Source organism: Mesoplodon mirus (assembly GCF_964341445.2).
Source record: "Mesoplodon mirus genome assembly, chromosome: 18".
In the NCBI taxonomy this organism is placed as follows: domain Eukaryota; kingdom Metazoa; phylum Chordata; class Mammalia; order Artiodactyla; family Ziphiidae; genus Mesoplodon; species Mesoplodon mirus.
This window is the reverse complement of record NC_138994.1, coordinates 67,371,541-67,399,535: the sequence shown is the minus strand read 5'-3', so window position 1 is coordinate 67,399,535 and position 27,995 is coordinate 67,371,541. Positions and strand designations below refer to the sequence as shown.

The 27,995-nt window shown below is 40.0% G+C and overlaps 1 protein-coding gene across 1 annotated transcript in view; it reads right to left on the bottom strand.

Annotated features, from left to right (window-relative positions):
* Nucleotides 1–17,421, bottom strand: part of CA10 (carbonic anhydrase 10) — a 525,448-nt gene extending 508,027 nt beyond the window's left edge. The window contains exon 1 of the mRNA XM_082604264.1: nt 17,360–17,421. Coding sequence (XP_082460390.1) covers nt 17,360–17,420 — 61 coding nt within the window. The 5' untranslated portion in view covers nt 17,421. The remainder of the gene's footprint in view (nt 1–17,359) is intronic.
* Nucleotides 17,422–27,995: the final 10,574 nt, after the last annotated feature.

The following is a 27,995-nucleotide window of genomic DNA, read 5'->3' as shown; positions in this document are numbered from 1 at the left end:
AAAAATGAAAAGAAACAAACACAGTCTAAGAGACCTCTGGGACAACATTTTAAATGTACCAACATTCGGATTGTAGGGGTCCCAGAAGGAGAAGAGAGAGAGAAGGACCTGAGAAAATACTTGAAGAGACAGCTGAAAACTTCCCTAACATAGGAAAGGAAACAGTTACCCAAGTCCAGGAAGAACAGAGTCCCAGGCAGGATAAACCCAAAGAGGAACACACCAAGACACATAGTCAAATTGACAAAAATTAAAGAGAAAGAAAAAAATATTAAAAGCAAAAAGGAAAAGCAACAAATAACATAAAAGGGAACTCTCATAAGGTTAGCCAGCTGATTTCTCAGCAGAAATTCTGCAGGCCAGAAGGGAGGGGCACAATATATTTAAAGTGATGAAAGGGAAGAACCTATAACCAAAAATACTCTACCCAGCAAGGCTCTAACTCAGATTCTACAGAGAAATCAAAAGCTTTACAGATAAGCAAAAGCTAATAGAAGTCAGCACCACCTGACCAGCTTTGCAACAAATGCTAAAGGAACTTCTCTAAGCAGAAAATAAAAGGCCACTACTAGAATCAAGAAAATTAGGAATGGAAAAGCTCACTGGCAGAGGGAAATGTACAGTAAAGGCAGCAAAGGTAGGAAATCATCTGCACAAAAATATGATATCAAAACCAGAAATTGTAAGGAGAGTACAAATGCAGGATATTGGAAATGCATTGGAAATTAAAAGACTAGCAACTTGAAACAATTTTGTTTATATATAGACTGCTATATCAAAACCTCATGGTAACCACAAACTGAAAATCTACAATTAATACACACACACAGAAGAAAATGGATTATAAACATGATACTAAAGTTAGTCATCAAATCACAAGAGAAGAGAACAAAAGAGGAAGGGAAGAAAAAAGGCTTACAAAAACAAATCCAAAACAATTAAGAAAATGGCAAAAGGATATGGCAATAATTACCTTAAATGTAAATGGATTAAATGCTCCAACCAAAAGGCATATACTCACTGAATGGATACAAAAACAAGACCCGTATATATGCTGTCTACAAGAAACCCACTTCAGATCTAGGGACATATACAGACTGAAAGCGAAGTAAGTCAGACAGAGAAAGACAAATATCATATGATATTGCTTATATGTGAAATCTAAAAAAAAAAAAAAAAAAAAGTGATACAAATGAACTTACTTACAAAAAGAAACAGAATCACAGACTTAGAGAATGAACTTATTGTTACTGGGGGGGGGCGGGGGAAGTGTGCGGCAGGGATATATTGGGAGTTTGGGATTGACATGTACACCTACTATATTTAAAATAGATAACCAACAAGGACCTACTGTATAGCACAGGGAACTCTGCTCAATATTCTGTAATAACCTAAATGGAAAAATAATTTGAAAAAGAATAGATACATGCATATGTATAACTAAATCACTTTGTTGTACACCTCAAACTAACACAACACTGTTAATCAACTATGCTCCAATATAAAATTAAAATTAAAAAAAAAATAAAATTGGGCTTCTCTGGTGGCGCAGTGGTTGAGAGTCCACCTGCCGATGCAGGGGACATGTGTTCATGCCCCGGTCTGGGAGGATCCCACATGCCACAGAGTGGCTAGGACCGTGAGCCATGGCCGCTGGGCCTGTGGGTCCAGAGCTTGTGCTCCACAATGGGAGAGGCCACAACAGTGAGAGGCCTGCATACCACACACACACACAAAATAAATAAATAAAATACAATTTAGCTAATCTTTCATTGAGGGAAATGTTTTCATTGAAAAAAAGTCAATTATTTATATTAGGGGTTGCAAACTTTTTCTGTAAAGGGCCACATAGTAAATATTTTAGGCATTTCAGGCAATACAGTCTCTGTTGCAACTACTCAACTCTGTTGGATGTGGTGTAAATGTAGCCATAGACAATAAATGAATGAGCATAGCTGTGCTCCAAGAAAACTTTGTTTACAAAACTAGGTGGTGGGCCAGATTTGGCCTACAGTCTATTATTTGCTGAGCCCTGTCCTAAACTGTAGTATCTCTAAGTGGGACTAGGTAGGTTGGGGAAGAAAAATAAAACTTAGGTCAACAGATATTACTTAGAATATCTGCAGATAATCTGGCAACCATCATTATAGATTAGGGAGTAAAACCCAACCAATCGGCATATTGTGCTAGTAGTGGGAACAGGATATACAAGAAGACTAGATGAAACTAGATCATGAGTTTTCCATCTGATGAAGAAGAAAGGTCAGTGACAAGCAGAACTAGAGTCAATAAAAGCCAGTGGTGTGTAGAGAACAAAGAGACTACTGCTAACTGGACTGATCACAACAGCATTCACAGAGAAGGAGACCTCTGGCTGAACTTGTGAGACGGGTATGATTCAAGTGGGTGAAAACCAGGTGAAGAAACACAACATGAACAAAGGCATAGGCAAGTATGCGTAAGGTGTGTTCACAGAACAGTGAGCTGGCAGATTGGAGCAAAGTTGGGAAGGTGTTTATGGAGCACCACAGAAGAATTTTACACAACAGTTTTAACAGTGTGAACACTTTTTGTAGAGTTAGTGGGAGGTACTGAGGATTTCTGAGCTTCTAGTACAATGTTCTCTACAAAGCAGGCAACTCAAAGAATCCTCCTCCTTTAGAAAGACGGTAAGGCTGGCTGCATCTTACATATTCTGAATGTGATGTTACTAACAGGTCACATTTATTAAGCCATTATTATCTGCCTGATAATAACATACTAAGTGCTTTACTATCATATGTCATTTAATTTATAAGAAAATCACGGAGGTGGCTGTTTTTATCCCTATTTTACAGATTAGAAAACTGAGATGCAGAAGTTAATTTACCCAAATCCATCCAGCTTGGAAGAGGCAGAATGTGGGTTTAAATCTAGGTCTGTCTGTAAGCTTTTAATCATTCTCCTAAATGGCTTCTCAGTGCATTTAAACATATTGTTGTGTTTTAAATAAAACATTTTTTAAAACCTCATTTCTAAATTGTCTCTGTTTCTCCTACTCAAAAATCCCCAGTACTATGATTACCTTTCTCATCTTCAGTCTTCCTACTAAATATTTTTTTTCCAAGAGCAACAGATTCATAATTACAGATTTAGAAATTTAAATTCTGTTCAAGTTTCATCCAATCTGAGTTCACTAATTTAACATAAAATTGTGATTTTTTAAATCAATGCCATATCTATCCATCTCTCTATATAATTATTTTCACATTATTTTTGTCTACATTTTAGGTGGGTCTTGCTTTATGGCACACAAACCATATATTTATCTCACATGACTTTTTGCTCAAGCATAATAGTGGAATACAATTTCAAATAAGTAAAAATGTTTATAAATAAAACCTAGAGGGGAACAACCTGTTAACAACAGTTGCATTAAAGTTATGTGATTACAGGTGATCTGTTTCTTTTTCTCTTATTCTCTAAATTAATTAAAATTGCATATATTAGTGTTATAATTCTAAATGTAATTATGTGAAAATGTTCTCTTAAAAAAAAAAGATTATGAAACAACACATTGGGATCTACTCTACTAAGCAACTAGTAAAATAATTTCCTAATGCAAAAAGTGACTACATTCCATGAAGGTGCCATGATTCTTGGTTACATGTACTTAGAGCTATTAAGACTCATTAATTCACTGGTATCTAATATCAGGGTAGCTGGTATGGGCCTATCTTTGATTTCTCTAAATTCAATCAATTTAAGAGAAATAAGAGTAAGGGCTTAGTGGATTAGTCACAACAGGCCATTAATCTCTGCACTCTCAATTGTAATCCAGCCTCTACCAAAGTGATTGGGGAAAAAAAATCCCACAAAATACCCAAGCACTCAAAAAAGCTCCAAAGCCAGCTCCCTAGAGACCGGCTGATGTAGGTCACAGTTTGCTTGTTTTTACTTAACATCAATACAGCACTTGTCATCTGTCCTATTTCTTGTTGGTTTTTCTTTTTGCCTTTTGCTAAAATTCTCAGAACAGATATATTTGAAAAGGAACCACGTTGCAATCCCACAAATGGCCTAGCATTTAATTATCATTTTAAAAATCATTCTCTTAAGTGAATAAGAAACATAAATCAAAACTATCTTCTCATATTGAAAATTTATTGGAAAAACATGCTTAAGGTTACCATGTGTGTAAATTAGTGCTTGAGGAAGCTGGCAAAACTAAATAATGAAAAGAAAAGAGAGCAACCAGATTCTAGTAAAAATGAACAAGTGACAGTTTTAGAACATGTAAATATTATATATTTTCTCATAAATGGACTGGATCATAATACCTCATATCTTTATTGCTCTGGCCAATAAGCCAATATTTACTAATGTACCAAGCAAGAAAAACTACGAGCACATTCCTGAATCAGGATTTTGTTTATGCCATCATTGTGAAGGTTGAGTATTTACTGGGTCACATGAGACCATACACTGTATTAGAGGCCTTGGTAAGTCTAAACCCTAGTTATAAAATTAAAATGTCATTTTTTTTAATATTAAAGAAAACTGTGGGCCAGACTCAGTAAATTATCTCTGAAGATCATTTTTATGACAAAGACATGATGGTCTTCTTTCTTATAATCTCTAAAATATTCCCCAAACATCCCAGCTTCCCCAACCAACCTTAACTGATTATTTGTTTTGTGCAGGCATTGTGCTAAACACATTCACATGAACTGTCTCATTTAATTCTCATGTTTTAAATGATATTGCCAAATTCCTTCCTAATATTTCCCAATATGCCTTTTGTTATTTTAGCTTCAGCTATGACAATACAAAACCCACCATTTATTAAGTACATATGCCAAGCACTATGCTGCATTTTTAAATTTCAGTCTCCCTTAACTCCAAAGATAGATGTTATTCCTCCAGTTTTCAAAAGAGGACACTAAGGATTAGTTAGAGATTTTAAGTAACTTCTTAACGTCACACAACAAGTAACAGCAGAGTTGAGATAAAATTCTAAGACTTTAATATAAAGATGCCCCCGGTAAGGTTTTCAGTAAATGCTTTTATGGAGTAGTCAGTGATGGCCCCTGGACTCTTTCTCAGGGTCTTACTAGAGAGCTACAAGGTCAGCATTCCACAAATATAGTTTGGGTTAGTCTTTCATTATGCCTTATCCTTACACTTGTCCATCTCAAGAGTCACTTCCCACTTTTCTGCTCACTCACAACCTCCAAAGTTCTTCCTGCAATTTAATCTTGCTGCCTTGACATTTCAAAATCTGGAAAAGTTTAGCATCAACAGTAAATTTTGATAATTTTCTTAAAAGTTTCATAACACTATAAAATTTCCAAGTTGGAAAGGGACCTAGAAATTAACCAGTCCAATATCCCTGTTTAAAAGGAGAAAACTGGGATTCAGACCAGTAAAACTACTTCCTTCACAACACAATACAGTGGCAAAACAAGTACTAAACACAACATGTTCTAACTTCCATCCCAGTAATCTTTTCTGCAAACCACCTGAGCCATTCTTCCCTATAATTTATGAAAATATGCTCTAGGAAGAATACTTAAGTAGGCTCAAACTTCTGAACTTAGGAAAGTTATTTGCTTGTCCTTAACCATGGTTTCCTGTTTAGGATCTGACTTATTAAGCAAAAATAACATCTTCAATGCCATGGCTATTTGGTTTTGCTTAATACTTTCTGGGAGTGGACCACTATTGAAAGGATCTGTCAAAAAAGAGACAACAGGCCCAAAATGGAGTCATCTGTGCTAAGGCCCATGTCACCAAATCAAGACTTAATACCTAACCTAACTGCAGTTTCAGCCTTTTTCAGGAATATAATCTTAACCAGTCACTCTGGAATTTCCTGGTCAGCACTAATGAGGTAATCCACCAGGTAGATTCCTACTGTTCCCCAAAGGTGACCTTGTCCGAAACAATCAAGTCTTTGCTAGGAACTTTCCTGTCCCACCTTCTTCTGCCTATAAAACCTTCCAATTTGTACAGCTCTTTGGAGCTCCTTTCTATCTGCTAGATGGGATGCTGCTCAATGTATGACTTGTTGAATAAACACCAATAGTATCTTTAAAATTTACTCAGTTGAATTTGGGCATTTTTAAAGAGATCTTTGAAAGCTTAATGACTATTCTACATACTTGTTTACTTCCTCCAGGAATTCAAGTATATTCCTGGTGACTTATACACAGGTTATATATTACTTATGGATATAATATGGTAAAAACATAGAGAACTTCACACTGTTTTACCCAGTAATCACAATACTGGGATTATTTTAAAGAAATAATTCAATAGAAATAAATATCTATAGACATAAAAACATATGCCCAAAATGGAAAATCTAGAAATAACATAGATGCTCAAAAATAGGGAAAAAGAGAAATATAAATAATGCTATTTTAGATGAATAAAATATTATGAAACTATTACAAAGAAGATCATAAATGTTAAAGTGGCAAATACTAGCCAATTGTTCACTAGACCATGTTCCCTTTATTGCTGGGCTAGGGCTAGTCTTGTGACTAGCCTGCAATTCTCAACCTCTTTTGCAATAAGGTGTTGCCATGTGATTGACCAGAAGTGAGGTACGCAGTTTTCCTGTTAGGCCCATAAACACCTCTCCCCTGATCGTCCTCCTCACTCTTTTTCCAGCTGTTAATGTTGATGTCCAGAACGACATTGGAAGCCATGTCTGGAAGATAGCAGAGACTATCAGCCTTGAGACTCCCAAATCACTACACAGACAGGATTCCTTCTCTTTCATCCCTTCCCCCTCACCAAGCCCCTATTCTCTCACTCACACACACACACACACACACACACACACACACGCAAACTGACACCAATTAGACAATGAATGTGAGCAGGAAGTAAGCTTCTACTGTGTTACGTTACTGACATTGTGGGGTTTACCAGTCACAAAGTCCTGTATTTCCTAAACTAATACAACTAGGAAGCAACATGAGGGAATACTTAAGATATAATGTAAAAGTTTTTTTTTTAAGTACAAAGCTTTAAAGGAAAAAATTATAATTGCAAACACTGGGAAATAAAAATTTAGTCTATGAAGAATCAGTTTGTTTTCCTAAATTTTCTTTGATACTATTCTTCTATTATATTTAGCATTAAAATTAACTCAATCTCTTCTAGTATCATGCATGTTTGTAACACTAAAACACTTGCATATACAGTCCCTTGTTTGTAAGGAGTACTGATCAAAGAGGAGCATTTCAATTGAACACACAATTAAACTAAACAGCAAATGCACAAATAAAACTCTCATTTTTAATTTGCTTGACACATTTTACCTTTAGATATGGAACATTATAAAACTTTACCTGTCTCAGTCAGGCTCTAATTTCAGCAATTTTAAAAGCAAGAGGAACCAAAAAAAAAAAAAAAGTGGGGGGGAAAGGCTGCACCAACTTACACACTATTTTAATTGCATAGGACTCTCATTTAGCCACTACAACACAGAACTTCAAAGACACAAACTAAAAGGCCACAAAGAACGTCTTCATAACAGTGGAAACACAGGGGTGGAACCTGTTAGAGATAACAAAAAATGATGACTTCACTACGTTATATTTCATTCTATAAGATGTGAGTGACTTGGAGCTGGTATCATTACTGTGTACTGCAAGACAGCCAGCCAGTGACATATTTCTATTTACACCCAGGCCATACAACAAACATTTATTATTAATCGATGCCTCACTTTCTAATTATCAGTATAATTTCCATATATCTACTGCAAGATTAACAGTAGGAGCCTTTTTTCTATAACTTCCTCTTATTTTTTCTCTAAAATTAACAAGCAAACAAACAACAAACCACCTAATTGACCATTTCCTCACAGTTATAAAGATCAACTAGGAGATTATAATAAGTTGCTCCCTGGGAAAGTTCCAGTTTGGACTGCATGCAGTATAAGCAAGAGGGCAGCTAACAGAGAAGTCTTCTTCATTTTCCCTCCCTCTTAACCTCCATACAAGATCTGAATCTTGTTTCCCAGTCTCCTGTGAAGGAAGGAAAGCCATTCTAAATCAATCCTTGTTATTCATTTATATATCAACTCACTCATTCATTATTGAGTATCTACTAAAATGCCAGGCTCTAGTTTGAGCAATGGGGAAAAAATGTGTATCACTAAATATATATTCTACAAGGGCAAGGCTGTTTAGCTCACTATATTTTAACTTCTGTCTGGCCAAGTGCCTCACTGATAGGAGGCATTTATTAGCATTTATGAAATTAATGAACCAACCCATTAAACCCCTTCGGAGTGGGAGAGAACCCTTCCATAGACATATACACATATCTCTCCTTTTCAAGAATTCTATGAGGTATTTATATTATTCCAAAATCATGGAGGAGGAATGGTCCCTACTCACTCAATAAGTGCTGCCATCAAAATTGTTTTCCTTAAAGGTGAAAGGTAACTTGTGTGTATGGCAGGAAGAGAGAGCAGCAGAAGAGGAATATGTTGACTCATATCCTTCAGCAAATATGTTTATTCCAACTGTGGCATTGCTGCCAAATATATTGTGAAGACAGCAGGACTTGGCTCTGGTAATTCACCTGAAAGTCACAGGCTTCATTTCCTACTGCCGACCCCTTCAGCCTATGGGCATTAAGTACAGGACAAAGTTAAAGATTAATTTTCCATTTACTGTGACAAAGGTCCCACCTCTCCTCAATCAGGAGGGAAAGGCATTTGTAGACTGTCTCCTTCACAACCACTGAAGATCTTTCCACTTCCATCCTTATGGCACCTTAATGCAAATGAACTCAAACCCAAACACTGGTTACCCCATTACCAGTCCAATCTTGCTAATAAAAGCAATTATGGCTGTGTTATAAAGGCAATCCCAGACCATTCACTAGCATTCACAACACCCACCCCACCCTTACATGCTATAAATCCTTTAAAGTTTTGTTTAAGATTACACAAGATGAAAATGGCAGAAAGTTGCAGGAAAGATTCAATTACCAAAGGCAATAAAATTATAGTTGCCATATTTCAAAATCTAGGGTCAACCAATAGCATCCTGGCTCTTTTTCCTAGGGTAGAAATACAAACTAAGTAAGGAGGTAAATTCTGTAGTCTAAATCTGAGTTGTCACAAAAGCTTCTGGGAAGCTACATGGAACTAGAGATGGTACTGGAAAATAACTAGTGATCTGGGCCAAATGGAGCATAGCTGGACTAAAGCCAAAAGCTTTAACCCTGACTGGTCTGCTCCTAAAGAAGATAAAGGTATAAACTAGACCTATCCCCCTGAGCCTTAAAATATGCCCTCCTTGCACAGAGAGGCACAAGGGTAATTTTTACTACTATTATATGTAAGGTATTACTGTTATTAACATCATATTTCCTATATGCTATTCTATCTCAGCCTCATCCATTACACTCCACCCTCTAGTTGTTGCCATACTTACCTCTTCACCATCCCCTGAATTCATCATGTCCTATCTGATTGCCCTGTCTTTACAAATGTTGTTTCCTATGATCATCCCTCCCCTATCACACTCCTGGGCAATCAGCAAAAATCTTCCAAGCCAACTCTTTAGCTTTCTTTAAGACTCACTCCAAACAGCCTCTGACACTATTTACTCTCCTTCTTCTAGCACTGCCACCTCAAGAATGAGTCAGATTCCCCTTCTCTGTCCCATTCACACACTGCTGTATCTCTTTTCACTACAGTACTTATCACAGTCTGCTATAACTACTAATATTTTTAAAATCAGTGTCCTGCTAGAAGGTTATGAATTCTTGGAGGGAAAGGTCAGTTGTCTTACTCATTCCTATTGGATCCCCAGTACCTTAAATATAGAGCACCCTCGATAAATTTTGAATGATTAAATAAACAAAGGAAGCCATTTCATTTTAGGTCTCTATAGGTACTTTATATTAACTGGACTATTGAAAGGGTGAAATGGGTATACAATTTAGTGGACCACGAGTATACTCTCCCAAGTGAACATGCAGTCTACTGGAAATAAGAGTTGTACAGAGTATAATAAGGTAAAGCTGATGTAAAATGCTTTGCAGTGCTTTAACCATTGGTTTCATGTCAAATAGCACATCTATTACTTGGCACAAAATCTTCACAACACAAAAGCATGTATGGATGATTTGTTTCTCTTAGCCTTTATCTAATGCTAAAGACATTATTATTATTATTCAAGTACAAAATTGGAGACATTTGCATTTGTGTATTATGAAAATACTAAATCTCAAACATTAGGGTACAGGAGGTGCATAAGAGATAGGACAACTCTTTGATTTTTTCTTTTAAGTCTGTCCCTCAGAATGTCCCATAATGGCCTAATTAATCTATTAGGCCAGTATTTTTTTAAACAGGTTTTGTGAGCAAGAATAAAGATTGACAAGAAGTAGTTGGGTTTCTAAGTTATTGCTTATTGCAATAAAAGTATAAAATTATCATTAAATTGCACACAAACCTGATTATGTCATTTTCTTTATCTCTACCTTTGCTCCTCATAACTAAAAGATACCGTCTAAAATTCTTACCTTAGCTTGCAAACTCCTTTAAATTGGCCCCAAATTATTCTTCTAGCCTATATCCAGTCACTTAATCTAACCCATCTATTTTATATGCTCATTTCACCATACTTCTGCAGGGTTTTTCATCACTTCTTGTATAAGAACATACTATTCTTTCCGCATGGTATTTATTTTTCTTTTTTCCTCTTCTTTTGAAATCTCACTTATCCTTCCAACCCTAGCTCAACTGTTTTCTCCTCCATAAACCCTACCTCTTCCCCAATTGCATCTTCCAACTTCTAACAACAGAATGAACTCTTTCTTTATAATTAAATAAATTTAAAATATTAAATAATTAAATATATAAATAATTTAAAATAATAATTAAAAATATAAAAAGCAGGGCTTCCCTGGTGGCGCAGTGGTTGAGAGTCCATCTGCTGATGCAGGGGACATGGATTCGAGGCCCGGTCCAGGAAGATCCCACATACTATGGAGTGGCTAGGCCCGTGAGACATGGCCGCTGAGCCTGCGTGTCCAGAGCCTGTGCTCCGCAACGGGAGAGGCCACAAGAGTGAGAGGCTCGTGTACAGAAAAAAAAAAAAAAAAAAAAAAAAAATATATATATATATATATATATGACACTCTGAACACAACTCTATCACATAACATGCATACCATCTTATAAATACTAAGGACCAAGTGTTGTTTGTTAATTTTTGTAATTCCTATGCTTGGCACGCAGTTAACTGGCAATACTGTTTTGTTGAACACAAAGAAATGACTGAAAAATTAATTGTAATTTACAAAAACATGTCCAAAATGTCAAAATAAGTATTGTTATTGATGATAATGATTTTATGGGAACAGTTCCAATTCACTGAGAGACTACCACACGTCAAGCACTTTGACAGGATCTTATGTACATTTTCTCCAATCCTTATTTTACAGATTTTACAGAGACTCAGAGAATGTAAAGAACTTACCTAAGATCATACAGAGAATGAATGCTAAAGGTAGTATTCATATTTAGGCCTATTTTGGTTCCAAAGCCCATGCTTACTCTTATATGATATGTGTAATTTGGTCAATGATTACTGTGTTCCATATACAATGCTAGGCATTTACAAATAGTGTTTTGCTCCTTATAATTATCCTGTAGGACCAACAATCTTGGGAAATAAGTACCATCTCCATTTTACAGTTGGGAAAGCTGAAGTCTCCCCAAAATTCAACTACAATCTCAAACAGATTTGAGAGATTTGAGAGCAGTAGTTGGAGACATGCACTACAAATGTAAAATCTAAAGAAATGTTAGAATTTCAAACAAATTTTAACCAAGTTCAATCCATTGAATCCATGTAAAGATCCATAATAAGAAAAAATAAAAATCACCAAGAAATTAAATATATTAGGACACTCCATATTCTCTCAATTCAACAGCTCTCTAAGTGGGCTCCTCCCAACTTTCCAGTATCTCCTAAAGTGAATCTTTTCTTCCAATTGGGACAGTCTTCACTGTACATCTTACTCATTCCTTTCCCTCTCCTTCTGATGATGTGGTCCCCTCCAACTCTTCTATCCAAACCTCTAACATCTATCTAATATCCTCCTTTTCCTTCATGTCTGGACTTCTCTCTTACATAGGATTTATGTACTTTATGAAACAATTAGGCATTATTCGTACTGTTTTATATCATGATACATTTTGTACATTACAACTTTGCTTTCACAACTATATCTACACCATTAAGTATTATTCGTATTATTTAATATCACTCTACATTATGTGTATGTATTTCAACTTTTATTTTAAAGCTATATCTTATGCATCAATCATTCCATAATATAGTAAAGACACAGATACTTTACATTTGCATAACACAAAGAACATTCAGGATCACTCTCTGATGTTTCCCTCAACAATTCTTTGAAATAGGCAAAGAAGATAACTTTTCATTTCACAGATGAGGAAACTGAGAGTCTAAGAGGCTAAGAGAATTGCCCAAAGTCACATAGGTAATTAAAGCAGAGTTTGATTGCAGGGTGGGTCTTCAAACTCCCATATTCTTTACACAATGGCCTACTACTGTACACATTTATGGTACCTGGATGTGTTCCTGGCCTAAACCTCAGGCCCAAATATGTAATGCTTAATTGAGGTGAAAAGGTAGTATGTTAAGTATGACTGCCTAGGGTGGCAATCAAACGCCCCCTCCCCACCCAAGAAAATGTTTCTCAACATTGACAATTCTTCCCCCCCTCCCCCCATAGTGTATTACTCAGGAAGCCTCTCATCTCACTGCCAGGAGAGTGCTATCTATGCTATCTGTCATCTATGGTATCTGTCAATGAAGAGTCTATGTGACATCACATGGGAAACTGGATTTAAAGAAACCGTATTGCCAATAAGATCATCAGATTCTTTATTGGGGTGGAGCTCTTTTTTATATATAATGGAACTTTCTATTTCAAATCATATTGACAGCATATGCAATTTGCCATTTTGGAAGCACCTGAAAGTTGAGTCTATATTGAGTTATAATTTACAAGAAGAAAGAAGAAAGATCTGTTGCTCTCCTAGGAATAAGCACTACTTTTTTCCCAGTGATTTATTTAACTTTCCAAGCCTCACCTCCATATTGGGCTCACAGGGATAAAGTGGGTTACACTCATGACTATGCCCCAAAGCCTAATGTTACCAGTCTCATTTATAAGAGAAAGAAAATTAAGAAATATTTCAAAGTTGTTAAGCCAAGACCTCACTGAAAGTAGGATTTGTACTCAATGTTATAAAATGAATTAGTTAATGATTTTTTTTTTTGCTTTTAAACAAGTTGTAAGGGAGGAAGGCAAAGGTTCTATTCTACTCCTCACAAACCCTGCAATGCCAGGTTTGTAGGAAAAAATATATTATTGCAAGCTTACTCTGCCTGAGACACTGTGCTAAGTGAAAATCATTGACCATATTATCTAATTTAATCTATATAACAAATGTGACATATGTACTATTATCCCATTTCTAAATGTAAACCATTAATGTGAAACCATTTTAATTTTCAGATTGGGAGAGAATGTATGAAACATTCATTTCTTACAGGTATTGCTGATCATAAGGCACTGGGGGCAAATGAGTAACAGTGTTAACTGTTTGAATGACAATCATGTACAACTCAAACACCGTCTTAATTCTAGCTCTAGGCTGCAATCACCCTAAACTTCCACTTCCAAACTCTCTAAGATTTACATCCATTTAACACAATTTACTCTTTCAATTGGAAACATCAAAATAAAAGAATACTTAATAAAAACATTTAAAAGAAATCTTGTACCAAAGCATAAATGATACACTGAATTTTGACTCAGAACTGGGTGTGAATCCTCCAAGCTGAACCTCTGTGACCTTTGGTTGCCTCATTTATAAAATCACCCTACAAATTCTGAGACTAGATGAGTTAAAATATGGCAATATTGTGTAATACATGTGAAAGTACCACATAATTCTAATTACTAATGCTGTTATTATTATGAATAAACTAACAAGGAAGTAAAGGGAAGTAAAGTATAGGGAAGTAGGATGTGCAGTGTAAATTAAATCAGACAGCTCTCTTTGGACCAAGAAATTCTCTCTTGGTGCTGCTAAGTATTCATTCTCGCTGACATGTGCTGCTTTTGTAAGAAGGGAATGTGCTCTTGCTAGCACAGGGAAATATCATCCTGGTTTTCTCTCTCTCTCTCTCTCTCTCTCTCTCTCTCTCTCTCTCTCCCTCCCTCCCTCCCTCCCTCCCTGTCACCTCCACAGATCTTGGCTGCCTTACATTTTCAGTAAAATTAAATATGAGTCGAATGTAGAGCCCCAAGAACTCCCAGATCATGGCATTCCCTCTTCAGACTAGCTGTGTTGTCCTTAAGTAGCCAAATTCTCTCAAATGGAAGGCACACATGCTACTTCCCCAGCAGCTAGCCAAGCCTGGCTAAGCTAGCTAGCAGACCCCTAGTCCCGTTTACTCAGCTTCATCACAATCAAATGATTAATGCAGAGCCATCAAACATACAAGCCCAGGTGTCTGTATTTTAAGCAATAGAGCCACATAGACCCAGGGAGAAAACTCCTTTGGGTGTACTTTTAATTTGGGGGGTGGGGTAGGATGAGGGTAGGAATCTTTGGTTAACAAAACACTGTTACAATGTTCCAGAGTGTTCCTGAAAGCCAACTGATATTCAGTCAATATACCTTCTATAGGCCAAATTTTCTTCCAAAATTTTCCTTCTGCAGAATGTTTACACTGCAGACTTTTGCTGGCCTTTTCTAGTCTGGTATTCCTCAGTAATGAAACCAACCCTACAAATGCATCAATCATAGATTCCTGGTAACTCACTAACAATTAGTACCCATTTACTAGGCAGGGCAATTGACCCCAAGATGGTAGAGAGGTGCTTTTCTTTTTAAGATTTAACAGCTTCTATGAATACAGGCTTACATTCCTTTTGGTAAAGCTCATTCATGATTAAATTAAAACTGCAAATCATGCAAACAGAAATGATAGGCCCACTAACCACTCCCTGAGCCACAATTATTTAACCTTAGTGTATTGCATTCCTATACCTCTTAAGGCTGCCAGATGGGAAAACAAAGTCCCCCAAACTGTGACAAATGTGAGTCATAACTCTACTAATCAGAATTGTGACATACATGGACATCACTGAATGAGCAGTTCTTCTTGCAGAGGGAGGAAGCCACCTTGGCTTTGGAGAAAGAATGGCCTTTTAAAGTTAAGTTTATGAATGTGTAAATATACAGTCCATAATGTTGCATCTCTGCCTAAATGTCTTCATAAAGTGTAAATTAATGCTGATCCTAACTAGGCATTTCGAACGCTACCCTAGTTTTCCATATTTAGCTAATAGCTAGCAATTTTGCTTATACTTTTATCTTCTCATTACATAGCAATGATGATTATTTAGTAAATACATGTGAAAGGCCACATAGCAACTCTCCTGGGTTGGAAATCACCCTCTCCTAATGCTTCTATTTATACAATTTAGTTGCTGATACACCAAACCAAGTAGAGCTGTGACAAGTATCCCACTAATGCCTCTTTTGGAGGCTAAGAACAGGCCCATTCTCAGCTGGTTCCCCTTTGTGCTGGCCTGACCAAATGAAGAGTGGGGTTGGGGACAAAGGATGGGGAGGTCCCGAGCTTTAGTTAATGCTCACCTTTTGTAAATTTTAAAGGGATTCAGCTGGTTTGTCTGATTTGAAATTATTTATGATGCTGGAAAGAGGTAGGAAAAGACTATTTTATAACCAGTGAAATAACATGGAGAAAAGAGAGAGAGTTTGAAAGAGGCACGTAGAAGAGAAAGATGTAAAATGTGGCCTTGTGAGATACCACCCAATCCATCCCTGGACATATGACTGATATAAACCTTTACAAGTCATCTGGGAATTTTTCCTCCTAGAAGTAAGATGGGTAAAGAGTAGAGGATTTGTAGTGACCCCAGGGCACTTTTTATTGTCTTCTAGGTACACAACATATCTCCAAAGTATTATAGAGGCAAAGTTATTACTAGGGTGGCCAAGCCCCAAACAGTTTGGGCCAAGCCCCAAACAGCCCCAAACAGGTAAGGGCAGACAAGGTTTTTTAATATCCAGAACCTGGTCTGGCTTAAAGGGTGGGGATTAGTGGAGCTGAAGGGAGATGCAGGAAACATGTCCCTCCACCCCAATGCTGCTCAAATATGCCTGCTCACAGGGGCAAGGTTCCTGATCTCCTCTTCTGCTGACTTCATGGGAAGTTGGCTGAGTCCCCAATTCTGCAGAGGGAATGCAGGCAGAGGGGAGTACTGCAAATGGGCCTTACACTGGGTGCTTAAATGACAAGTGTGGAGGGAAATGGTGTGGACACTGTCAATGGGAGGAGGAACAGAATTGAACTGGGGAATACTGCTTATCCTGGGGCATTCTCTTACATCTCCACTCCACACCCCCTACTCCCTGCACCAACAAGAACACTGTTTGGAAATCAAAATCCTTCCCAACACACACACACACACACACACACACACACACACACTCAGAGGCAGGCACAAGCTCTACTTCATTCATCTCAATGCCCTTGCTTCCCACTAGCTCCTAAAACCACAGACTGGCACAAGTAGCCTGAGGTCAGTAAGTACACCCTTGCCACTGGGAATTAGAAAAGCTCATCATCTGAAGTGGTGTTTATGCTATTATGTTGTTTGGGATAGGCTTTGCTTTTACTTGGGGCGGCCCTAACATGTTTGGGGAAGCCAGGGAGCACCTCTCCATCCCTCTGAGCCCTGCTGGTACTCTCCAGTCCCCGCATCATCCTGCAGTCTCCTGAAAGTGCCTAGATACCAGGGCAGGGCTCTGCGTCCATTTTTTCAACCAGGAACCACCAGAGTTTGGGAACTTTGAAAGCCAGGGATGATGGTGGGGTTTGCCAAGGCTCCGATTTCCTCTCCAGAGTTCTCAACCAGGAAAGCAGTTGAAAATCAACACCCACCTGCCTCTTCTTTCTCATCCCTCCACCCCTACTATGTTCCAGGACCCCATGCAGATGCTACCTCCAACACACACACACACACACACACACACACACACACACACACACACACACACACACACACACACCCTTGGGTTTAGAAGGTCTTCAATTCTGAAGGCAGCAAATCCGCAGAGCTGAAAGGGTCTCTGCCACCACCCATCTCCCGTCCCACCCCGCGAGGCTACTTGATTGTCTACATACAATAAAATCTCATACATTCCAAAGACCACAACATAACCCGAACCCGCCTGTGACTCCAGCGCGTCCCATACCTGATATGCAGACGATGAAATTGGCTTGAAGAAGAAAAAGCACCTCCCAGACTATTTCCATCCTCTGATTCTCATTCCAAGTGCATCACTCGACGGGAAAACAGGGGGGAAGGGGGGAATCCCCACAGGGCGCGCGTGCGCGCGCACACACACACATACACATGCACACACGCACACACTTCCTGGCGAGCGCACACTCGCACTCCAACCCGACTGCCAGCCAGGGACCCCCAAGATCAATATCGCAGTTTGAATTGTTCCAGCAAATCTCCCCTCGGGCTCGACGGATGTGTGCCCCAGATGTGCTGACACATGTCCGATGCCTCGCTGCCCGGGAGGTCTCCCTGCTCGCCGGTCTCTACTCCTTGCACAAGCGGCGGAAACAGCACTAGCAGCGGCGGCGGCAGCCACCTGAAGCCACCAGCGCTGGGCTCTTCCTGCAAAAACGAGACCCCGATCCTCCTGGCGCCCCAAGAAGTCATAGACGATAGCCCCCCGCCGGGCCTTGCCGCGCAGTTTCGGGCCCCTGGCAGCTCGCAGCTTGCTGGCTAAGCCCAGGCAGTTCGCGACGAGTTGCCCTCGAAGTCCGCCCGCCTCACCGGGGCATGGTCAGAGGGTGGCTGCCGGGGGCCGGGGCCGTTCCCCTCCTGCTTCCGGGGTCTGGGGGGAGGAGCAGACACAGCATACAGAGAGACAGAAAGAGAGGCAGGGATTATTGCCCGAAACTGCTGACCGCCAGCTGCCTCCGCCGGCCCTCCCGGCTGCCCAAGTCCGCACGCAGCCTGCCGCCTCGGAGCCCGGCTCGGGAGGCACGTCCAGGGCTCGGAACGGGAACCGTGGGGAGCCCAGGAGCACCGGGAGCCTACGGACTCCCCGCTTCGCGTGCGCGCTTTCTGTTCCTCTGCTATTTTCCTGGGCTCCCCGGAACCGCCAGCTGCCACGCTTGCATCGTCCGCGCCTAGCGCCGCCGCCGCCGCCGCGGTTTTCCGCAATGCAACTGCAGGGGTCGTTATTTCCTCGCCTACGGATCCGGACGCCTCCCGATTCTGCGGGGAGGTGGAGGGCAGGTGGGGGAGGGGCGGGGGAAGGCAGGTGGGGGAGGAGTGGAGGGGGAGGGAGTGTCCTTGCTGCCGCTGGGGGTCCAAATGTCAACCCGGCCGCCAGGTGCCCGGGAGGGGAGGCAGGGTGGCGAGGTGAGGCTTAACGCGGCCAGAAGGAGAAGGAGAGAGCTGGGCGTCGGAGCTCCTGGCCCCCGCGGTAGCCGCCTCGGCCCCAGCGCCGGGCTCCAGCTCCTTACTCCGCCCCGCCCGGGCTTCTTTTGTCACCACCTAGGATTTGCGGAGTTTTTCTTCTCCTTAAAAAGAACTTTGCTCCAGCCGGTTAGGCGCGGGAGACCCGGGCTGACTCATCCTGGGAGTGCTGTGCTGAGCTCTCCCTCTGCTGTGGAATATTGGGGGATTTTTTTCTTTGCATAATTCATTCCCTTCTCTTTCTCTCGTCCCTCTCCTGCCCCCTCCTCCTCCCCCCTTTCCGCTCCGGTGCCAGAACACCACTTACCCCAGAGTTCTCTTTGCAGGTTCCTAGACCAGGTCCTGCAAGGCCCTCACCTCCCTCCTCCTGAAACTGGGGAAAAACCGTCTTTCCCAGTCCAGGTGCGGGCAGTGGCCACGCCAACCACGCCTCTGCTTAGCTCCGGGAAGATCCAGGACTATTGGAAACCCGGGCTTTAGGGAAACGGGCTTCCCTTCTTTTCTTTCGTTTATTCTGTTTTTCTTTCGGGAAGCTCAAGTGTTTGGAGGCTTTTGCTGGGTTCCAGAACACTCTGCCAGCAACATTCAGCAGCTTCCACAGATTTTCCCTCATTAAACGCGCGCGCGCACCAGCGCGCGCGCACACACACGCCTAGAGCTCGGCTCCTCAAGGCCTCAAGGGAAGGTGGGGGGGGGGGGCAGGAGCACCTGCCGCCACCCAGGCCGAGGCCGACGCCGGAGCCTCTCGCTGTTCCGCAGAAGGGGTCGCCGCAACCTGGAAAGGACTTGCTTCCGGTCAACACCTTGTAACGTAGGTGCAAGGGAATCCGAAGGAGACCCTGCGCTGAGGACTGTTCGCCTGAGAAGGCTGGCAGCGAGAGAAGAAAAGAAAAAATCGCAGATTTGTATTGTCTCTATGGCTGCAGTATTGGTCTTAGAAAGCCCAGACGTAAGTCTTTGGGAGTGCTAAAGAAGAGGCGGGCAGGGTGGGGGAAATCCCTGAAAAGATCTCGGATTTCTCGGCGCGCTTATTCGGATTGCAAACTATGACGTTTGGAGATTTCGCACAAGCGCGGATGAACACACAACAGACGCAAACACACATAACCCGCAGGGATTTTTTTTTTTTTTTGCACTTTTTACCTTTTGGTGTTTAGAAAACATTTCGGTGTGAGGCTCGGTCTAATAACCGCATAAAGGGTGGATAAATGGACAAGGAGAAGGGAAATGGGTACCGTTCATCCGTACAGCAAAGTTAATGAGTCTTCCAGGCGGTGTGGCATCTGTGAGTGCGGGGTTGGAGCCAAAGAATTGCAGCGTTCCCAGGATTTTTTTTTAAATAGATCTTTATTGGAGTATAATTGCTTCACAGTACTGCGTTAGTTTCTGTCCGACTGCTCAGGAAGGAGTCTGGCGGGTCTTTTTGCAGGGTGGCTGTTGGGTGCGGGGTTGGGGGTGGAGGGCATGAGCGTCCTGGGCTAGGCAGACTTTGGGAGCCACAGCTGCGTAGTTCTGCTGCCTTCAGGGATTCGAAAAAAGAACCACAGGCAGACTTGCTTACTTTTTAAGACAGAGGTGTGACTGAGCGATCTGTTCTCTGAGATGAAGGCCAAGGAATCCAGGTGGTCAACACATTAAAAATCGAGGCCTAGATGAAGGAAGTCCAGATTTCTTATGCAGAGATTTCCGAGGCTTAGCAAGAAAGACTCTGAGACCTCAAAATATTAAAAGAATCTGAGATAGTGAGAATTAGCCATTTGAGGAAACATACTGGGGCGGGGGGGAGGGTGTCTCCGCGTCTTGAAAGTCCACCGCCCAAAAGGGGTTTTTGAAGGGAGAGAGAAGAAAGCAGTTTGCTAAAGATGAACAGATTCCGCCCTAGGGAGCTTTTGAGACCATGGACAGTGACCTACCTTCTTCACTTGGGAGTGGAATTTACTTGCCAGCAGGAGAGCTGTCTTTGGAAGCAGAAGCACAGTGCCTGGATTTTTATACCAGGACTCATTTATTTACTAATGAATTATGCAAATATTAACTGAGTGCCAGATATGTGTCAAGCACTGTGGCAAGACGCTGGAGTTTTATCACTAAAAATCCATAATCCTTGTTTTCAAGAAGCTTATAGACCATATTTCCTTCTACATTTTGCCTTAAAAGCCAATGCCAATAAAATAATAATTACTTTTCTTCTTTTCACCTGTACACTCACCTTCAGCCTTCTCAAAGAATATTTAATCTGTTCTCTGCCAATTGCAAAACAAACAGGGCTTCGCTGGTGGTGCAGTGGTTAAGAATCCACCTGCCAATGCAGGGGACAGAGGTTCGGAGCCCTGGTCTGGGAAGATACCACATGCCGTGGAGCAACTAAGCCCGTGTGTCACAACTACTGAGCCTGAGCTCTAGAGCCTGCAAGCCACAACTACTGAGCCCATGTGCCACAACTACTGAAACCTGCACGCCTGGAGCCGGTGCTCCACAACAAGAGAAGCCACCACAATGAGAAGCCTGTGCACCCCAATGAAGAGTAGTCCCCACTCACTGCAACTGGAGAAAAGCTTGTTGGGCAGCAACAAAGACCCAACGCAGCCAAAAATAAAATAAATAAATTTATTTTAAAAAATAAGACAAAAAGAAATGGAAACATCAATTCATATGACAGTATTTAAGTAAAAATATAACATGCATGTATCAATTGTTTGCTATGTGCCAGGTATTGCCAAAGCCCTTCCATGAATAACCTTATTGAATCATCCATATGAGAGAAATATCATTATTACTTACATTTTACAGATGATAATACAGAGGCCCAGAGTAGTTATTTGTTCATGGTCTCACAGCTACTAATTTGTAGTGTAGAGATCAGAACCAAGCATTCCAAACTCAGAGGCCATGACACACTATCTTCCTTCACACTCTATAAAATGAAATATATCATCTCAGGGAGGTAGAGCAGAGTCTATGAGTAGAAATTAATCAAAGGCAGGATGCAATGCAATGGTAGATTATGCAGTTTAGAACTTAATTACTGTGGGACTAGGAGAAAGAAAAGATCACTGGAATTAAGAGTAATCAAAGGCATTTCTTTTCTTTTTTTTTTTTGGGGGGGTCGCATCATTTGGTTTGTGGGATCCTAGTTCCTAGTTCCCCGACCAGGGATTGAACCTGGGTTCTGAGCAATGAAAGTGCAGAGTCCCAACTACTGGACCACCAGGGCTCAAAGGCATTTCTAATGAAAGAATGTGAGTGCCTGCTAAGTGCCATTTCTGTTCTTAGCACTTGGGAGAAAACCCTGAACTCAACAGTCCCTCAAAATTTAGTTTCTATGTTAACATTTTCTAGAAGAAAAAAACTAATATTTTCTTGAGTTATTTCTAGGCTTAAGCCATGTTTTCTAAGAAATTTTTCATCTTAGTCCATAAAATAACTCAGGAAAAGCATATATTAAGTTGGAACCTTCTGTCCTCACTCTTTACTGAAGTGTTTGTTTTTTTAGCTCATGAAACTAGCAAAAGAAATTTAAAGAAGGCAATGAAGCTAGAAAATATTTATTCTTATCATTTTTTTTCATATTTTAACGAGCTTGTGCCCATATCTTGATAACTACAAAGAATCTCTCTCCACTATATCTGTCTTCATCTTTTGTCTCTTTCCTACTCTACATTTTTCTACTACAAATTCAGTGCAAGTATCTTACACATACAATAGAAAGTCTTGGCTGAGCCCAAGTGTGAGAGCTAATTCCAGTTTTCCCAAAGAAAGCAAGGAATTGCAGTTCCACTCCCTAGAAAAGAGCAATATTGAAATCCTTTTGATTCTTTCTCCACCTTCTCTTTTTCTCAACCCCATAGAAGGAGTGATTCATCTGATTGGTAAAATTTTTGAGAATTTGAATTCCATTAGGAGAAAGAGGTTACAAAGGAGCAAAGGAAACATTTTAAGAGTAATAGATTAATTGTGTTGCTGGTTTATGGATATGTACATATGTCAAAAGTTTTCAAATTGTGAACTTTAAACATGGGAAGTTTATTTTATGTCAGTTATATCTCAAAATTATCTATCAAAATGGATCATTAGCTTTTGCAAATAGAGGCAGAGACTATAATCAGAAATATTTAATAAACTGTGGCTGGACTAGGCTTAGAGAAGCTCACTTTAATGCACTGTTGCTGTTCTATGTGAAATGTTACTGTAAAATTACTCAGACTGAGAAATATTAAAAATTATAGGAGTTCTTTAATTTGGAAGTTGTCATTCAAAGAAGTAGCTCTAATGTTGTACCTGTATCTTTATATATTTTATAGGTATTGTACTGTTATCCTGTTGGGAACATATGATAAGCTCCCCTAGTATTAGGTGGGGAGATTTTCCTTGAAGTTAGTGAAAATTATCCAGTCAGTCATTCCTGGAGAGAAGCAAATCTTGGGACAAAAATGAAAACTTGGAAGATGAGCTTTAGAGTGGAGCTGAGCAAGAATACTCACTTTTCACTGAGTTAGGATGAGAGGCAAAGGCGTCTGTGCATTCAGGAGCATGTTTAATGGTGATGGCTGGATTCTGCCACTGGGATGTGGGCTATGAGATAATCAGGGAAAAAGCCTTATAGTAAAGTAGGAACATACCCTGAAGGAAACCAGTAAGACTGGCATGGTATGTGATTCTGTAATCTGAGAGAAATCATATGTAGTAACCAGTTAAAAATTAATCTCTGAATGTTCTTCCTTTCTACTGTCTCTTCAGATGACTATTGATAAACACTGTAACATATTGTGGGAAAATTTTTGTGCCAACACTTCGGCTACAACGATAAGGGGGATTGCAGCAGATCCAAAACTAATGTGGAGGTGGTAGCAGAAGCAAACACATAGTGATACACCAAACTGCAGAGTGCGATGGAAGTGACACAAAGGGCACACCATTGGCAGAGCAGAGAGCTACGTGGAAGAAAGAGGCAGGTAAAGACTCTGGTGTTGACATGGGTTGTGAGCACAGATAGGTTATCCCTGCAGGGACTCTTCAGGAGTTAGTAGGTGGGAGGGAGGAACCTCAAAAGGGGATCTATGATTCTACTATTCAGCATGAAGGCTGAGACCACCAAGCAGTGTCTTAGTTTCCTGTTGCTGCTGTGATAAATTATTATAAATTTAGTGGCTTAAAACAACACAAACCTTTTTTTTTTTTTAACTGGGGTATAGTTGTTTTACAATGCTTATTAGCTGCTGTACAATGAAGTGAATCAGCTATACGTATACATATATCCCCCAACTCTTGGACCTCCCTCCCACCCCCCACATCCCACTGATCTAGGTCACCACAGAGCACCGAGCTGAGCTCCCTGCACTATACAGCAGGTTGCCACTAGCTATCTGTCTTACACATAGTACATATGTTAATCCCAATCTCCCAATTCATCCCACTACCCTTCCACTCCCCGTGTCCACACGTCCATTCTCTATGTCTGTGTCTCTATTCCTGCCCTGCAAATAGGTTCATGTGTACCATTTTTCTAGATTCCACATATATGCATTCATACATGATATTTGTTTTTCTCTTGCTGACTTATTTCACTCCGTATTACAGTCTCTAGGTCCATCCACGTCTCTATAAATGACAAAATTTCATTCCTTTTTATGTCTGAGTAATATTCCATTGTATATATGTACCACATCTTCTTTATCCTTTCATCTGTCAATGGACATTTAGGTTGCTTCCATGCCCTGGCTATTTAAATAGTGCTGCAATGAACATAGGGGTGCATTGTGTCTTTTTGAATTATGGTTTTCTCAGGGTATATGCCCAGTAGTGGGATTGCTGGATCAGATGGTAATTCTAGTTTTTTAAGGAACTTCCATAATGCTCTCCATAGTGGCTGTATCAATTTACATTTCCACCAACAGTGTAGGAGGGTTCCCTTTTCTCCTCACCCTCTCCAGCATTTATTGTTTGTAGATTTTTTGATGATGGACATTCTGACCAGTGTGTGATAATACCTCATTATAGTTTTGATTTGCATTCCTCTAATAATTAGTGATGTTGAGCATCTCTTCATATGCCTCTTGGCCATCTGTATCTCTGCTTTGGAGAAATGTCTATTTAGGTCTTCTGCCTATTTTTTGATTAGGTTGTTTAAAACAACACAGACTTTTAATCTTTCAGTTCTGGAGGTCAGAATTCTGAAATAAGTCTGCAGTGATGCATTGTTTCTGGAGCCTCAAGGGGAGAATTTATTCCTTATCTTTTCCAGCTTCTAGAAGTTGTCCCCATTCTTTTGCTCATGGCTCACTTTTGGCAGTGGCTTTACTCCAACCTCTACTTCCATCATCGTATCTCCTTTTACTCCCTAATTCCCTTTTTTCCTTATAAGGATCCTTGTGATTACATTGGGTTCCCTGTATAATCCAGGATAATCTCTCCATCTCAAAATCCTTAAATTAATCACACCTGCAGAATTCCCTTTGCCATGTAAGGTAAGATATTCACAAATTCTAGGAATAAGGGTGTGGACATCTTTTTGAAATAGGACATCTTTTTGAAATAGGATTTCTTCTCATCCATACTGAAATTTGTAACCGACATAAGCAATCTTATTTTTTAGAGGAGATAGTAGATATTTTATTCCTATAAAATGCTATTCCTTATTTGTTATTTAAATTTTGACAGATCAATAGTGACAAAGAAATGATACACACTAACTTTATGGTGTTTTGGTCAATAATTTGGGCATCAGTTTGGAAATTAGTGATACCCATACTAAACTTTTCTTCTTTTCATTACAATTAATCACTCTCTCAAGTATCCAGCCTTCTGAACTCAAGATGTTACAAGTGGAAGACTTATTTACAATGAATAAATAGCAGGCATTCTGCAAAGTATTTCTGAAAAATTGAATAGGTTTATTTGTTTATTTAAATAACTTCAGTCTTTCTTACATTTTTGTCATGGATTTGATGGTACATTTCAAGTGCACATTAATACATTTCAGACCAGATCTAATGCAACTCCCTTAACTTTCAGGTGAGAAGATGGAGGTTTAAGGCTTAAATGATGTGTCCAAGTTCAAATATAGACAGAAGCAGAAGCAGAGTCAGAGTTTGACTCTTGTGTTCCTAATTATTTAGTTTTAAATGTGTGTTGGTTCACAGACTGGCTCCAGAGACCAAAGAAAGAGGCTGAGCACTCCAGATTAGGAGGTGGCAATTTTAATCAGCAAGAAAATTTACAAATGAGGCTTGTCTTGGGTGGTTGGCTGCAAAATGAGTAGATCTCCAAACCTGCCCACCAGAATCCTAGATGTTTATATAGAGGCTTTAACTGGGTTCAGTCACATATTCAGCCCAGGTGATCTCACAAAACCTTACTCTCTCAAAGCTGCATCCTGTAAAGGGCTCCCACTTTGGGAATGGTGAGTGAAACATATATTCCAAGGACAAAGAGGAGCCTTGAATGCCAGGGTCCAGCTCTCAGGTCAACTGTTGGGCACATTCTCTCAATTACCTCCTCCAGGACCTTCCTTTGCCATCGTACTTTCTGCTGTTACCAAGTAACACATTGCAGCAGCTGAAATACAGAAAGTAAATATATCATCCAAATTTATGCAACTTTGTGAAAGATGTTTTTCCCAGATTTTCTGCTTTTGGTCCAGAACACTTTCAATTCTACCTCACTGTGTGTGTGTGTGTGTGTGTGCACGCGTGTGCCTGTGTTTGGTTTTGTGGTTTTACATTAAACAGTTTCCAGTGAAGTTTTATACCAACAAGAATTCTCTCCTTTTCTCCTTAAGCCAGCTGCTGTTGCTGCTTCAAGTAGCAATTATAGATCAATATAGAGGATTTTAGTTCCATAATGATTCTCAGGTTTAAAGAAGGGCTTTAATTAGTACAACAGTCTGTTACCATCTCAGCTTATATAATTTTGGAGGTAACATTATGTGTTAAAATAACTGGCCAAACTTTTTTTCACATTGCCTCCCTAATGATTACCATTAAAATTATAAGTATTTACCTTTTTTTTTTTTTTTCGGTACGTGGGCCTCTCACTGTTGTGGTCTCTCCCGTTGTGGAGCACAGGCTCCGGACGCACAGGGTCAGCGGCCATGGCTCATGGGCACAGCCGCTCCGCGGCATGTGGGATCCTCCCGGACCAGGGCACGAACCCATGTCCCCTGCATCGGCAGGTGGACTCTCAACCACTGTGCCACCAGGGAAACCCCAGTATTTATCTTTTTATTATGCTTTTGAACAACATATTCTGGTTTACTACTCAACATTTTCTGCATGCTGGATTATAGAGTCATATATGCCATTTATTTATTAAGGAATTCTACAAATAATTAATGTGGCAGACAGACCTACGCCAAATATTTGGAGGCCCAGAATAATAGTAAGTTTGATGGATCTTTCCTCCCCAAGCCCATGGCCCTCTCTTCCCACTCTTGGCACCGTCTAAATTTGCCGGGGGCCTCACGGTGGGTCTTTCAGGCTTACATGAGATGCCTCAAGCTCAAGTGCCTCAAGCCTATGTTTTTTATGCATACACATAAATCCTTGGTCACACTCTTGATCCTAGGTATGCACTTACCAGCATTGCTATCTACCCTCAAGGAAATAGAGCTGTCCCCTCCCTCCACCCAATAGTATTAAACACCAGATGTTTATGTGAAATAACATTGAATAAATTAAGAAAAAATTGAAGATGTTCAAGAGTGAGGAAGGTGTTACTGGAAGTCTCTAAAAGGAATCCCACTTCCAAATCAACACAGGGGTCTCCACATCTAGTTTATTTTCTTCTCCTTCAATCGGGATTTTCAGGTTTTTATCCAACTTTAATAAGAATCTGTATCCCTGATACTGCTGTGTGGCTTTAATAAAGCAGGAGGTGAGTTACTGTAGTAGGAAACCTACAAAGTTCTGGATCTATTCTCTGATATTTGCTAAACAGAGCGATAGAGAAAACTCATTAAAACAAAAAGAACTTCCTGCCAAGCAGAACAGGAGAGGCATAATATTAGTAGCCATACTCTATAACAGAGTTAACAAAAGTTGAGATCAAAGGGGGTTGTAAGACTAAAGTTTTGTTACAAAAATATAAACATGCCATTGTCTGGTACTGTAAAATATTGAGGATGTGGTAAATGTCACATAAACTTATAATCAAGTGATGGTTTTCAATTCACTAGTTCAAACACTCTCTTAATGAACCTTTGAATCTTAATGAATCTTTGAAGACCTTTCTTTATGAGCTAATATTACCTTATGCTGAATTTCCCCTTGGGAAGGATAAGGACATAAACATTACTTGTGAAAATATATTTCACTTAAATCTCTAAGTTATTATTTCTATAGGAAGAGGAATTAAATGGATATGAATCAAACCTTTAAATTGTCAACTAT